Source organism: Colossoma macropomum, unplaced genomic scaffold (assembly GCF_904425465.1).
Source record: "Colossoma macropomum unplaced genomic scaffold, Colossoma_macropomum, whole genome shotgun sequence".
NCBI classification, from domain to species: Eukaryota; Metazoa; Chordata; class Actinopteri; order Characiformes; family Serrasalmidae; genus Colossoma; species Colossoma macropomum.
In genome coordinates, this window is record NW_023495254.1 from 828362 (window position 1) to 843666 (window position 15305).

General features: G+C 40.2%; 2 protein-coding genes across 2 annotated transcripts in view; one reads left to right on the top strand and one right to left on the bottom strand.

The window, feature by feature from the left end:
* Nucleotides 1-4692: 4692 nt before the first annotated feature.
* On the top strand, nt 4693-8238 carry dusp3b (dual specificity phosphatase 3b). Its single transcript, XM_036561510.1, has 3 exons — nt 4693-5026; nt 6296-6528; nt 7957-8238. The coding sequence occupies exons 1-3, from the start codon at nt 4905-4907 to the stop codon at nt 8154-8156; spliced, it is 555 nt and encodes a 184-aa protein (XP_036417403.1). The 5' UTR covers nt 4693-4904; the 3' UTR covers nt 8157-8238.
* A 1236-nt stretch (nt 8239-9474) lies between these two features.
* LOC118801287 (dynein assembly factor 5, axonemal-like) overlaps nt 9475-15305 on the bottom strand; it is a 54609-nt gene continuing 48778 nt past the window's right edge. The window contains exons 12-13 of the mRNA XM_036561527.1: nt 14837-15028; nt 9475-9827 (exon numbers count right to left, since the gene is read on the bottom strand). Of these exons, the coding sequence (XP_036417420.1) occupies nt 9649-9827; nt 14837-15028 (371 nt within the window). The 3' untranslated portion in view covers nt 9475-9648. The remainder of the gene's footprint in view (nt 9828-14836; nt 15029-15305) is intronic.

The following is a 15305-nucleotide window of genomic DNA, read 5'->3' on the forward strand; positions in this document are numbered from 1 at the left end:
TAATAAATCAGCTGGAAGGATACACTAAAAATTTGTTTTTTAATAATTTGCCTGTTTTTTTCAGTACGGCTTTCATGATTACTTGATTGAAAACCAATTACTCCAAAAATCTTCAACTGTAAGCGTATGCTAAAATGTATGTTTAGAATTTGCCTGTATTCACCATTAGGGCTGTAATTATTACTTAATTAAAAGCCAATTACTCAAAAAAAAATACTGATTAAAATTCATTTTCAATGAATCAGCTTAGTCATACATTTTTAACTTGAATAATACAAGGGGATGCACAGGTCATTATAAAGCTGTGTATTGCAGGTCAGTATGAAGCACCATTACTACAGGTTCATGGATGGGGGGCTAAGCCTACACTGCTGGGTCTACGGGCATGGTCTGGTTGAATAATGACGTGATGACGCAGTTAAATAATGAAAAATAAATGAAAATAAACTATAGATGATTTGAACCAGTAATATGAATTTGATTGGGAAGGGTAGGGGGCTAAATAACATTTAAGGGGGCTAAAGCCCCCCTACCACTGGCCTAACGATGCCCCTGTAAAGCATAAAAATATCTCCACAAGGGGGAGCAATTATCACTCAGTTCTCTTTTGTGAGCATCAATGAATGAGAGGAAACCCACACCAGCAGGATCTCATGAATGCATATGCTTGTAGACACAAATTGTGAAAAAAAATGTTTGCTGTTACAAGTTGTATGTATATTCAGTAGATTATATATAAGATATGGCAACATTTAAGTAACATATAGTAAATAGTTCAAGACAGTAACGCATCTCAAAGACAGCAACTGACACTAACAAGGCTATTAATCTAACAAGGAACAAAAAGCATTTTGAATGTGTTCTGTAGTGTTTTAAGTTGTTGTCTGCTATGCTGAGCTAACACAAGTGGACTGAGCGTCCCACTGCAATACAGACTAAAGAATAAGGAGATGATGAAGACTCATATCTGAACGCACAAATTCGAATCTCTGGTGTTGAAGAAAGATGAAAAATAGATTTGTTGTATTTGCTGAGCGACGCACACACACCAACGCACAAGTATAAATGCTCACAACAGCGTAGGGCACTTTCATGGGCTACAGCATAGATTTGCAATTGATGCAGGGGCATAAATCGGCCTAAAGTTTGGGCTTTTTACCGTTGTGCCAATGTCACTGACCCATCATGAAGCACAAACAAACTGACATCCCACGTTGCGCATGGGTCATCTCCCAAACTGGAAATTGCCAGTCTGGAAGACAGCAAACTTCATTAAATGTCTATCCCAGACTTCTCTTCTTAAAAGCTTTGAAAGGAATAAAAGATAGAGAAGGGCTAAAGGTTATTGTTATCTGACCCTTATACAACCAACAAATTGCTAAGGATCCAGTTTGGAGAAGAATCTCTCGTGACAATACTGCCCTTCTGCTGGACGCCTTATGCAGCACTTGTGGTAGAGGTACCACTTGAATGGTTAGAAGAGACCCGAGAGATGTTTTCAGATGTGTCTACTGTCTGCAGGGTGTGGCAATTCCTTTACTAGACAGCCAGTCAGGACACTATCAAAGGTACCTCTATACAATGTAGTGATAAAGGTGGTGGAGGGGCTGCTGTCCTTCATGGCTAAGGAGGTAGTGCTGAGAGGTCGTCTGAGAGAGCCTCAGTACGACATTGACACTATATGTTAGTATCATTCCATCCATAAAAAAGGAAGCAGGCAATTAAGTGGGATGTGTTCACAAGTTTTGTTTGTTAGAGTCTGAGTTGAAGACAGCAGGAGAGATGAAAAAAGAATGGGAATTGATGAAACAAAAAGAAAGACAAAACTACAGTACACAAAAGAAAGCTAAAAAAAGAGACATGCACCAAACACAGATGAGTATACTTTTAAAAATATGGTTCTTTAGTAAAGGCAACGGTTATGTTTAGAACCATGAGTCCTACAATCAACCATTTCATGCTTAAATGGTTCTTTGCATGGTGACATGGTTCTTCAGATTGATGGAGGATGTGTTGTATATGTTTCTATATAGTACCACCACACAAGCATGAAGTAGTTTCATATAGAATTCATGGTTGTAAATAGAACCATTGCCTTTACTAAAGAACTCTTGAAGAACCATCTTTTTTGAGTGTGCAGAGAAACGCAGAACAAATACAATGAGCAACCAAACAATGCAGGACAGAGCACAGTGAAACACAGGGATTATAATTATACATATGATCCTCAAAGAGGACAAAGTCATGGGGGAGCTAGGATCAAGTAAGGGCCCATAAATACACGCTGGGCCTGGACCAGGGGCAGGGGATTGGACAGATTGGACAGAGACAAGAACCAGGCCTGGGACAGAAACAGAGCCAAGATAGAGAAGGCAACAGGCAAAGGAACAGAGACAGTGAGTGTGTTTACATGCACTTAATAATCCAATAACTGCAGAAAATCAGATTTTATCAGTAATCCAATCAACGTGTTTACAAGCACTTGAATAATCAGATAATGGGGAAACTCCGGGTCTACATGAGTCAGACAGTAATCAGATTTCTGCTTTGCAACCAATAAACTCACAGAAGAAGACGTGGTGTAAACGTAATGTAAAACTCAAACTTCATGACGCAGGTTTTTTAAAACTTGAGCCACTTAACCTGAAAATATGAACATACATCATCTAGAAGATGAAGAACATTTAAATCCTTAATTTCGTCAAGCATGTAGCTGGTTTCAACGATGCTCCAAAAGTGTTTTATTGCCATCTTGTGGCTATGCTGCTTACTTAGTTCTGGTTCCGTGGTCTGTTTCGCACATGCAAAGACTGAAATATCCGAAAGAAATCAGAGTAAGAGTTTACATGCACTGAGAAATCTGATTACTGAGCTAAAATCTAGCTCTCTTTATCAGATTTCTAGGCCTTACTCCAATCTAAGAAACCAGATTATTCAAATGGTCATGACTAGGAACAGGACTTGGCTTAAGAGCTGGCCTGGATTTGGAGAGCTGGACCAGGAATAGGAACAAGATAACAGACGTGAGTCAAGACAGTGGTCACAAATGTCTTATATGGAAGCTAAAGACATATACTTCTCAGAAACATAGACTGATGAAGCTGTCTGAGATTGTCTGGAATAGACGCAACACAGAAATCCATATTTTTTCTTCCGCAGTTGGTTGCTTTGAAGTCTAAAATCAGCTGCATGTTTTGTCTGATCAGTGCAGCCACAAAACCATTGTTCTCTTTTGGAGAGCTGGTAAGGAGACTGTTCCTCACTGTTCCTCGGCATATTCTATAAATATTTCTCCAAGTCAGAAAGGTGTAATTCTTCTTCTTTTAGAGAGGAGAATGAAAAAGCCGCTGTGTAGACACCGGCTGACTTTAGAGCCGCGTTGTCCAAATCTGTGCCAGTGTTGGACTGCTACATTGGTCAGTTGGAAAATTGCTACATCAATAATGCAAAAACAGTAATGAACACTGTAGAACGTTGCATGTTGTGTCAGCCAGTACCAGATTTACATTGTTGCATTGAATTTGATATGCTAATCGAATTTCTGTTCCACCTTAAATAGTGCAGCAGTTACACGCTAGCACCCGTACAAGCATCTGAATGTAACTGTTACATCATTTAAGGTGGAACGGGAAACGAGAATAAAAAGCTAACTTCAGCTTCACCTAATCTTCTAATCCACTGTACGAGACTCAGTTACAGTCAGCAAACCGGGGCTGAACGACTTGAGGTTGCCAGGTTGAGGACTCTGAACCTCCTTGAATGAGCACAAGGCTAGCACAACAGTCAATTTTGACATTGGCAAGCAATGACGAGTCCTACACTATGGCCTGATCCCGTTTCTTATTTTTACACTTACCTCTTGTTTTCGAGTGTCATTTTGCCCCGTGGAAATGAGATACAAGAGTTAGTGGTTGAAATCTTCCCAACTTAATGGGACCCTCAAATAAAAAAGACCATTACTTCACTAATAGGCTACTAGCATTGCTCTGTAGGCATCCCTGCCAGTCTGTAGAGACAGCAGAGGAGGGTAAAGTTCAGCAACCTTGCTGCTGGGCTTTAGTTAAATTTAGGGCATCATATACCTTCAAAGATGAAGAGGAAAACATATTTAAGGTACATAATTAGGCCTTAAAACTATTGTCATACCTTTGAGCATCCATTTACATTCTTTTGTAGCCCAATGAATGAAAAATGTACCTGTGCAGTACCTTAATTTCTCAGTGAATACATCACCTGTAGTTACATTGTTGTTGCATGCATTGTTCATTTGTAACTACATAGTTATTAGACTACATCTACACATATGAAGTGGGACCAACGCCCTTTCTTGAAAATGCTTCTTCAATTTATATTTATGTTCAGCTTGTCCAGCCAGCTAAAACCATTGACGTCATCCCCCAAAATGAATGCTCCTCCTCAAAAACTCCTCTATCCTCTGTCTGTTTGTATGAATTTACTTAGTTAAGTAGTGATGATTTGCTTTTGCTTCTTTTATTCATTTACTTATTTTATATTTGCTGCATTACTGCTTTAAGGTCAACCCCAAAAGAGCTCTAGTTTAAAACTATAGCTATATCTAACCCATTTCTATATTCTAAATAGGTTATTGTGCTCTGAATATTGCCAGATGAGACATTTCCTGCACTGGTTTATACTTCACTCTGCTGACACCTAGTGGTTAAAAGCGGCAGTGAGGGAAGTAAACAAGCACTGGACAAACAACTCCAACCAGCTCCATTCTTGAAACACAAACCCCAGTGTGGAGAAGTGTGTAGAGCTCACTTTAGCTTTAAAACTGATGTGGACATGCTGGAAATGAAGACCGTATTCCATAAAGGACCTGAGAGCAGCCTTACACCAAGAACGAGGAAGGACTGAAGTGAATCTGAGGTCATCAGGTGAAGATGTCATACTATGGGGTGTCTGTGGAGCAGCTCAATGACCTGTTAACAGACGAGAATGGAGATTTCCGCATGCCGTCCAGAGATTTCAACCAAGTCTGGCCTGGAATTCTGCTCGGGAATGAGTACGCCTCTTACTTATGAGTGGAAGTACAGTTTAAAAGCGTTTATACTGCACTAGGTGTACTGGTTGAGATGAATTATGGGCATATACTGCTTTTGAATGACTCTGTATGTGAACGTGCAGTAGTAGCTTTGTAGAGTGCAGAGCTGTTTAAAATAGACTTTGGCTATTTATAGAAAGGCTCCTGAGCAGAGGAGTCACACACATACACATAGTCGGTTCTGGTGGCACCTTTAAAAAGGAGTTCTTTAGTAAGGACAATGGTTATATATGGATCATTCTACCAAAGTTGAACATTCTACCAGAGTTGAAAACACATTTTGGACGTTTAACCAACTTGGACTTCAGACTACACTCTTAAAAAGATGGTTCTTCAAGGGTTATTTAGTAAAGAAAATGGGTCCATATAGAACCATGAACACTCAAAGAACCCTTTGCATGAATAAAGGGTTCTTTGCATTGTGAAAGCGTTCTTCAGACTGATGGAGAATGTGGTGTAGATTGTTCTATATAGCACCAAAAAGGGTTCTTCTATTGTTACGATGCCAAGTTTGTTACAACAGAAGAACCCATGTTGGTGCTACATAGAACCCTTTTCAAAAGCACTACTAGAAGCTCTATATAGAACCATGTACAGCACATTCTCAATCAATCTGAAGAGCCCTTTCATGATGCAAAGGTCTTTGAGTGTTCTTGGTTCTATACAGAACCATTTTGAGAACCCTTGAAGAACGATCGTTTTCAAGAGTGTGGTCTGAAGTCCAAGTCGGTTAAATGTCCAAATTGTGTTTTCAACCATTGTTTTTTGTAAGGAACCTTTGAAGAACCCCTTTTAAGGGTACCAACAGAACTATATAGAACAATTTTCTTTACTAAAGAACCCTTAAAGAACCAGCATTTTTAAGCGTATACAGTTATTTCGCTTTGAGTGATGCTATAAGTCAATTGTGTTTATTTTATTTAAGTAAATAATTGAACATTTCACTTACAATCACTACCGAAACCTTCCCAAATGTTTCGGTAATGACTGTTTCAGTAGTGAAAATCAAAAATGCTAACCAGTACATAAACTAGCAAACACAGCTTTGAACTAACAAAAAATCTTAATCATAAAAAAAAAAAAATAATAATTGCAGAGAAAATATGCGTTTCGGTAGTGACACTTCTTAACGTTACACACTGATAATCATTACTTACTGTGTGGATCCAATTTAATAAATCAATTATAAAAATGCACAATAATAAATACTTTATAAATACATCTGCGCAGGTCTGTGGCTCTAAGTGTGCGGCGTTTGCAGCAGCTGGGAGTGACCCACGTCCTGAACGCTGCAGAAGGAGACTCGTTCATGCATGTAAACACGGGAGCAGAGTTTTACACCGGAACGGACATCGTCTACCACGGAATACCGGCCTGCGATACTGACCACTTTAACCTCAGCGTTTACTTCGAAGAGTGCTCGGACTTCATAGAGGAGGCTTTAGCATATAAAGGAGGCAGAGGTAAAGATAAACCTATAGTAAACTATAATTAGTAAGCTCTTATTTACATTACATTACATATAACAGGACTACAGAGTTCTAGATAAGGGTAGGCGATATTGCAGTCACAATACATGATGCTACATTTGATTATTCTGTGGTTCGAAGTTGGAACAGACAACACGCACCAGCAAAACAGCAGCACTACGTTCAAAAAAGGTTCAATGTATTTTATTTTCTTGTTTTTAAGCACCAAAAACAGTCCATTTATTTTTGCATGACTATTTCCAGCCCCTCTTAATCCAGGCTTTTGTTGTTACTTCATCTTTAAGACTGATTTATTCAAATGAGCTATGTTCTGATTGGCTGACTTATTTTGTGTCTCATTCAAAAAGCAGCCTAGACGGAATGGGCGGGGCTAAACTGCTGTAGGCTGAACAGGTGGATGTGTGTTGGTTTTCATGACATCACTAAAGCAATTAATTCAAAACAGTCTGTTTTTTGCAGTTAAGTTTCCATATATGGACTGTGTGGATTGGAAAGAGAACCATAGTGTTTACAAACTACCACAAACTGTTTTGTTTAGAAAAATTCAAGGCAAGTTGTTCGTTTTTCCATGATATGGGCCATTTAGGGCATGTTTACTGGTAACCAAATGTCACTAAACTACATTTCCCAGCAGCCCACACTTTAAACTGTATCATAGCATAATTTGTGGTGAAAGTCAATGAACATGTCTGCTTCCTACTGACCTTTAAGAGGGTGATCAGATGTTTGGGGGCAAGAAATATATGAAACAGCAGAGTTTTTTTGTGCACGCTTCCTTATTGCATCTATACCATATACACTGACCGGCCACTTCATTAAGCATCTACACTGATTGTCAATTTTATCAGCTCCACTTACCGTATTCGTGCACTCTGTAGTTAGTTTAGTTGTGCTGGTGCAAATGGATCAGAAATAGCAGTGCTGTTGGACTGAGAAAAGTCCACCAACCAAAAATTTCCAGCCAACAGCATCCTGTGACCACTGATGAAGGACTAGAGGATGACCAACACAAACTGTGCAGCAGCAGATGAGCTATTGTCTCTCACATCTACAAGCTGGACCGACAAGGTAGGAGTGTCTAATAGGGTGGACAGTGAGTGGACACAGTAACACAGTAGACACTGATCCACTCGTACCAGTGTAACACACACTAACATACCACCACCACGTCACTGTCACTGCAGTGCTGAGAATGATCAACCACCCAAAAATTGTCCTGACCACTGAAGAACAGGGTAACAAAGCATGCAGAGAAGCAGATGGACTACAGTCTGTAATTATAGAACTACAAAGTGCTTTTATATGATAAGTGGAGCTGATAAAATGGAGTAAATTCATACTACAATTTATATATTCAGTTAATTTCATGCTATTATTGTTATTTTTGTTCACTCTCTGTAGGGAAGGTGTACGTACACTGTCAGAAGGGATACAGCCGTTCAGCTTCGCTAGTCATCGCATACCTGATGCTGAGACATAGGCTGGACGTGCGAGCTGCTGTGGCCACAGTGAGAGAGAGACGGGAGATCGGACCCAATGACGGGTTTCTTTTGCAACTCTGCCAACTCAATGACAGACTGAGAGATGAGGGGAAGTTGTGAATTTTCTTGCTGATATGTTGATATGTATCATATGTGCAAGAGCCACCTGTGAACACAAGCACTAAAGTTTATTGAACCGTTAAAGTAGGTTACTCTAATAAAATTTACTTGATGAACTGGCTTAGTGATTTGTTCGCAATTTAAATCATAAACAGCCTCTCCTCCAGCCGTGCTTAGCAGTCTAATGATCCTCCACAAGGAGGAGCTATTAGCATTCAAGTTGGTTTTGTATCACTGAAAGAGAGGAAACCCACACCAGCAGGATCTCACAAATACATCCATGTTTGTAGTTACAAACTGCATGTATATGAAGTAAAATTAAATGTTTGCTGTTACAAACTGGGTGAGTATAAAGTAAAAATGTTTATGAAATAAATGGTTTTGTAACTAGGTCTAGATTGAACAGCTCAACAGTCAGATAACAGGTTAACAGACTACTCCGATAATATTCAGAGTTAGGCTGTAGCAAAGGTATCACTGTAAAACTGACACTTGAACATCTGTTACAAGCTTCAAATGCTTCAAATGTCTGTGTTTAAGCAGAGAAAGTGGTATTAAAGCCAGCATGGCAAGGTGAACGTACCCCCCACCATTAGCTTTGAGCTAACAATACACTGAAATTCCCATAGAGCTGCTACACTGAAAAAAATGGTTTGTCGGTTTAACCCAAATAAATTAATGTGTTAACAACATGGTAACAATTACTTAATGTGATAACACACACAGCACTGTGCAAAAGTTTTAAGCAGCTTAGAAAATTCTATTGTATATGAGCATTTATTTATTTAGAAAAACACTAATATTAGAATAAATACAAATATAAATACAATAAATATTTGTTTTACACAGCTGTTTTTGTTTTACCATTTCCAAACTTTTTCTCATAGCAAACCAGTGTTATTTGTAGTTACCATCCAATACTTGGTTTGGCTAATAAATAGTTGATTATGTAATTAAGTGTGCTGGTAATGGAATTCACCAAATCTATGTGGAGGCATCAGGGAGAAATCTGGAACCAGAATTTGTTCTTCAGACTAGCGTTTTTTGAAAACAAGAAAATCTAGTTTTTAGTTTTTTCCGTATTCATGTTTGTTTGTATTTATTCTAATAAAATCTGATGTTTTCACAAGCAAAAACACACTTTTTGCCAAGATAAAGCTTTTGAATAATGTGCTTGGGTGCTTAAGACTTCTGCACAGTACCTTCTATTAATGGTCAATTTCTGACCGCAGTACTGGATATTTTGGGTGGATTTCCAATGACGTAAACAGGGAGTGTACATGAGGGCATTTGAAAACAAAACTGGTGCAAACAATAATTAAAAATGGCTCAGTATTTAATTAATCAAAGACATTAAAATACTCAGAGGCACATTACAGATCCGTAACAATCTGACAACGTCAACAAACTGAACAGTAACCAAAAGATAAACAACAGGAAAACGTTTAGTTACTGCATAATAACAGATTTTCACACGTGTGAGTGTGTGATGTCAGAGCAGCTGCTCTGCGCTGTTTGTGGTGTGTGTTGTGTGTGGTGTGTGTGAGTGTATGTGCTGGATGTGCTGGAGCAGCTGATCACAGAACTCAGCACTGCGCTGTTTCTCCCTCACTGCTTCAACTTCCTGCTGCAGAAGAACAGAGTCCACCACACTGCCCACCTTCAGAACATCTGAGAGAGAGAGAGAGAGAGAGAGAGAGAGGAGGATGAGGATGAGCAGGAAGGACAGAGAGGCAGAGAAAGGGGTGGACAGGGAGAAAGAAAGAGGCCGACAGAGAGAGAGGTACAGAGATAGAGAGCGAGAGAGAAGGAAAGAGACAGAGAGCGAGAGAGAGGATAGAAAGACAGAGCGAGAGAGGAGGAAAGAGAAAGTGAGAGAGGAGAAATGAGAGACAGAGCGAGAGAGAATGAGAGAAAAACAGTGAGAGGAGGAAAGAGAGAGACAGAGAACGAGAGAGGAGAAAAGTGACAGAGAGCGAGAGAAGAAAAAAAAAGAGAGAGAGAGAGAGCCAGAGAGTAGGAAAGAGACAGAGAGCGAGAGAGGAGGAAAAAGAGACAGAACGAGAGAGGAGGAAAGAGAGACAGAACGAGAGAGGAGGAAAGAGAGACAGACAGCGAAAGAGGAGGAAAGACAGACAGACAGCAGGAGAGTAGAAAAGAGAGACAGACAGCGAGAGAGTAGGAAAGAGAGACAGAAAGTGAGGGAGGAAGAAAGAGAGCAAGAGAGGAGGAAAGAGAGAAGGAAAGAGAGAGAGCGAGAGAGGAGGAAAGAGAGAGTGAGAGAGGAGGAAAGAGAGACAGAACGAGAGAGGAGCAAAGAGACAGAGCGAGAGAGCAGGAAAGAGAGACGAGAGCAGGAAAGGAGGAAGGAGAGAACGTGAGAGACGAGCAAAGAGAGAGAAAGCAAGAGAGCAGGAAAAAGAAGGAGCAAGGGGCAGGAAGAGAGAGACAGAAGGACACAGAGGGAAAAGAGGTGAGACACAGAGAGAGAGAGAGAGAGGGAATGAGAAAAAAAAGGAGAGAAAGAGGAGAGAAGAAAGACTGTCATCAGTCAGGCAGTTTTTTGTTTTACCACCAGGTGGCACTACGCACTACTTTTTTTTCTTTAGTATTTTGGACAGATATCAATAATTTCATCTGATTCTCCTAAAAAAATAATATGGAGAAAAATGAGAACAGACCAGCCTTTAACAGTGTAACAACAACAACAACAACAATAATAATAATAATAATCATAATAATAATAATAATAATCATAATAATAATATGTTTTATTCAATAGAGCATCTCTGATACTCAAGGTCACTGTAAAATATAAAACGTAAAGATAAAGCACAAGCCAATAAAACAAGATTTTAAAATGCATATGTAAAACAGAAACGAATGAGACGTGCAGGCGCTCTCTCACAGCTCCCTCAGACCTTCTCACAGTCAGCCTCTCTTTATGAAAAGCCCAGCGGTGTAACTGTGGCTGTACAGTGACATCATCGCGGACATTTGTGTCAGTATAAATGAGCTGCATAAACACAGCTCACCTGATATCCCTGAAAAGGAAAGGTTTGTACTGCGTGGGGGGTGGAGGATCTTTATCGTGCTTGTGTTTCAGTGCGGTACAGAACAAAGCTGCTCTGTGTACAGAATGATGGCTAAATTGCCATTAGCTAATACAGCAGGGTTAGATAACACCAGTGGAACATGCTGAGTTAAAGAGCCCATATCGGTCCTGTTTGGTCATTCTGTGTTCATTCAGAGAAATACATACAAAACATTACACAAAAGCACAAAAACCTCCATTTTTTGGGAGTTTTTTCAGCTTTATATAGAAATCTGCAGGGATATTTTTCCACACCTCCAAAGTTCAGTCTTAGAAGTTGGTTATACTTTCTGCATCTCACAAATCAAGTAATCCCAAACACATTCAGTGCCGACTATTTTTACATGACCATTTCCCAAACTTTCTTATGACTCTTATATATGTAAATGACCTCTTTTCTCATTGGCTGCCCTGTACTCTGTCTCGTTCAAACAGTAGTCCAGGCTGAAACATACTTTAGAACTTCAGCATGAATGGGTGGGATTAAACTGCTGTAGGCTAAAGCGGTGCATGTATGTAAATGTGCTGGTTATTGTGACAACACAAACACAACAAATTCAAAAGGAGCTGTTTTTCAGCTTATTTTCCATAAATTAAGTGAGGAACACTGAGTTTTCCGTTGTATGGCCCCTTTAAACAGACAGGTTAGCATCAAATACTTCACTGTGCCTTTGAAATATAATGAGCGCATAAAAGCATAATAAAGAATAAAGGAGAATAAGAAGGTGACTGTAGAAAGAAACCAGAAACAAAGTATTGTGTTCTCATTATATTACACATATGTTGTAAATTAATGCGTATCCCTGACAGCTCATCACGCACACTCTTCTGCCTCTGACCACAACAAACACTGACTGTTATTCCTTGAAATGGTTCAAAAAGCTCCCCCGGCGCTGTTATGGTCGTTACTGCAGCTCCTGCCAAGTTCTGAAGAGTTTAATGTCTGGGGAGATTATAAATGTTCTGCTGGAAAAACCATCAGCCTCACCTGTCCACCACCTCAGCCAATCACAGCCTACATACAGACCACACGGGCCAATCCCGGGGCCTTTCCCACGTTTGCATGGAAACTAGATGACTTTCAAAGGGAAGAAAACAGAAACAGAAATCCTACAAGAGAAGAGAAGGAGATAGCAGGCCTGAAAATTTTGGTCTGAACCCAAATACAGTCCAAGAACTTTCCTTTGGAGTCAAACCTGACCTGCAGCACCAAGGTTTGAGTCTGAAACTGACCCGAGTCCAAGAAAATTCTGTCTGAAACTGCCTCAAACTGGCCCAGCAGCGCCCAAAGGGCCAAATAAAACCTGATATTTCTGATTATAGCACAGGATAAATTACTGCATAGCAACAATAAAAGTGTGATTAAAACTATCATCAATAAAAAAACATAATACACTAAACATATAACATATGTGACCAAACAAATTAAATGTTAACATCCACTTGGCTGCACCAAACTGTCCTCTCCTTGATCGATTCAGTGCTGTGCAAAAGGCAGAGAACACTCTTTATTTGTTTAATTTCCACCCTAAATAACTAAATATTATTTTCAATATTTAATGTGTCCCCCCATGTGCCCTCATTATAGCTTTCGTTCTTTTCAGGAGACATACTTTCAGTTTTTCGAAGAAATCTGCAGGGATATTTTTCCACACCTCTGAAGTTCAGTTATAGAATTTCATTTTCTGCTTCTTATGATCAAACTGGACTCTGGGGTGGTCAGTCCATTGTTCTGAGAAGACCAGCAACTTCTTTCTTTGATTTCTTCTTTTTTGTCTGTTTCCTTTTCTCAGTAAGGGCTTCTTAACAGCTACACATCCTTTCAGACTCATAGCGCTGAGTTGTCTTCTCACAGTGGAAGGATGGACAGAAACACCTGTAGATTTTTTCAGATCTGAAGCAGCTTGATTTTCTCCTTAAAGATGAAAGCTTTTAAATACTGTTTATCTGGTGGGGACAGTTTTTTTGTGGTCTACCAGATCTTGCAGGTGGTTGTTAAGGAGCTCCATTTTCTCTGTAAATTTTTGAACCCCAGTTTTGGAAACTGCTCTGTTTTTCACCTAATTGTCTTTGACTTTCCTTCCATATGCAAGTAGATCATTGTGTATCGAATCTCCTCAGAAATATCTCCTGAAAAATAAACTTGCTGACAAACTGTTTAGAGGTAGTAAAAGCTGCCAGCGTATGCAACTGGGTTCCATCAGGCTCGAACAAATATTTCAAGCTCTAGGGAAGATGGAGATGTAAAGGAGATGAGGAATGGAGGAAGGAAAGAGAGAAATGTGGAAGGCGCAGAGATGAGCAGCATGTGGTATTGATTAGAAGGGTGTGTGTTGAGCGCTGGTCAGACAGGCCAGTAGCAGATCAGAGTGTGTGATGGATGGAGTGTAAAAAAAGGAGAATAAATGAGGCTCTTTGAAAGGAAAGAAGAGAGGGATCAGTGAAAGAGTTCCATGATTACATCCATCCTTTACTCTCCATCAGAAAAGCCAGGGCTTAGGCCAGAAACATGCTTCACGCAAGGACGCAAACACAGATGCTTCAAGCTATGCAGACACGGTTTTGTGCGTAGCTGTGTTGAAAAACGTCACGCCCAATTCATTGTATTGTAAAGCATGCCGCCGCAGGACTCTGGATCAGTGGACATGTATTCTGTGGAGTGACGAATCATGCTTCTCTGGAAGAGTTTGGTGAATGCCAGGAGAACGTTATCTGCCTGACTGCATTGTGCCAACTATGAAGTTTGGTGGAGGAGGGATATGCTATGGGGTTGTTTTTCAGGGGTTGGCCTAGAACCCTCAGTTCCAGTGAAGGGAAATCTTAATGCCTCAGCAGACCAAGACAATTCTTTGCTTCCAAGGAAGAGTTTGACTGGCCCGCACAGAGCCCTGACCTTAACCCCATCAAACACCTTTGGGATGAACTAGAATGGAGATTTCGAGCCAGGACCTCTCGTCCAACATCATTGTTTGACCTCACAAATGCTCTTCTGGATGTAGGTGTAAAATTCCCACAGACACTCTCCAAAATCTTTCAGAAAGCTTCCCAGAAGAGTGGAAGCTGTTATAGCTGCAAAGGGGGACCAACTCCATATTAATGCCTATTGATTTAGAATGGGATGTCATAAAAGCTCCTGTGGGTGTGATGTGTAGGTTCATATAGTATATGGTATACAACCTGCCCTATCTTTAACTAGAATAAGAATTTCCTGATTTACATGTGTTATAGTATGAATTGTGAAGTGGGAAATGAGAGCTCAACAGGCTGCACCAGCAGCAGAGGCAACAGGTTGGAATTGGGAAAATCAGAATCGTTACACCCCTAATGTGAAGCGAAAATGCCATCTGTCAGCGTGCTATTGTTTGAATGACCTACAAACTTCAAAGGTTTCTGTTTAAGCTAAACTGTTAGTAGTAAACACTTAGTAGAGCTGACTGAGGAAATCTGCATTGTGATAAGACATTTGGCTCAAGTCATTTCTAATCTATAAACGAATATATTGGGAAAGAAACACCAGATCTTGGTGAGTACAGAACAGGAATCATGATTCATCATCATATGTCACATCATCATCGAGATCTCTTACCCAGCACTATGAGCTGTATTCTGTGGTCAGGGTCATCCAGGTAGAGCAGCAGCTGCTGGTAGAGGAATTGTAGGTTGGAACGTTGTGTTTCAGTGTCGTAATCTTTCCCTAAAGATGAGAACCAGACACTCAGGGCCTTCAGGGCTTCAGCTCGCACCTCGTCACTGCTGTCATCTACACGCTTTAAAAGCTCTGTAACAGAAAGAAAAAAAAATAATGTGACTAGCAGGGAAAAGATTGTGACTAAGTTGGCTTGACAAAGCCATTGTTATGAAATCCCAGGTGGTTGTTAAGGTGTTGCTATAGTGACCCAGGTGGTTGCAAAGGTGCTGTTAGGTCAGTGCTATGGTGTCCCAGGTGGTTGCAAAGGTGCTGTAAGGTCAGTGCTATGGTGTCCCAGGTGGTTGCAAAGGTGCTGTAAGGTCAGTGCTATGGTGTCCCAGGTGGTTGCAAAGGTGTCGTAAGGTCG

Coding starts and splice junctions, on each gene's coding strand:
- dusp3b (XM_036561510.1), top strand. CDS start 4,905: ATGTCATACTATGGGGTGTCTGTGGAGCAGCTCAATGACCTGTTAACA. Junction 5,027..6,295: donor GGAATTCTGCTCGGGAATGA/GTACGCCTCTTA, acceptor ACATCTGCGCAG/GTCTGTGGCTCTAAGTGTGC. Junction 6,529..7,956: donor AGCATATAAAGGAGGCAGAG/GTAAAGATAAAC, acceptor CACTCTCTGTAG/GGAAGGTGTACGTACACTGT.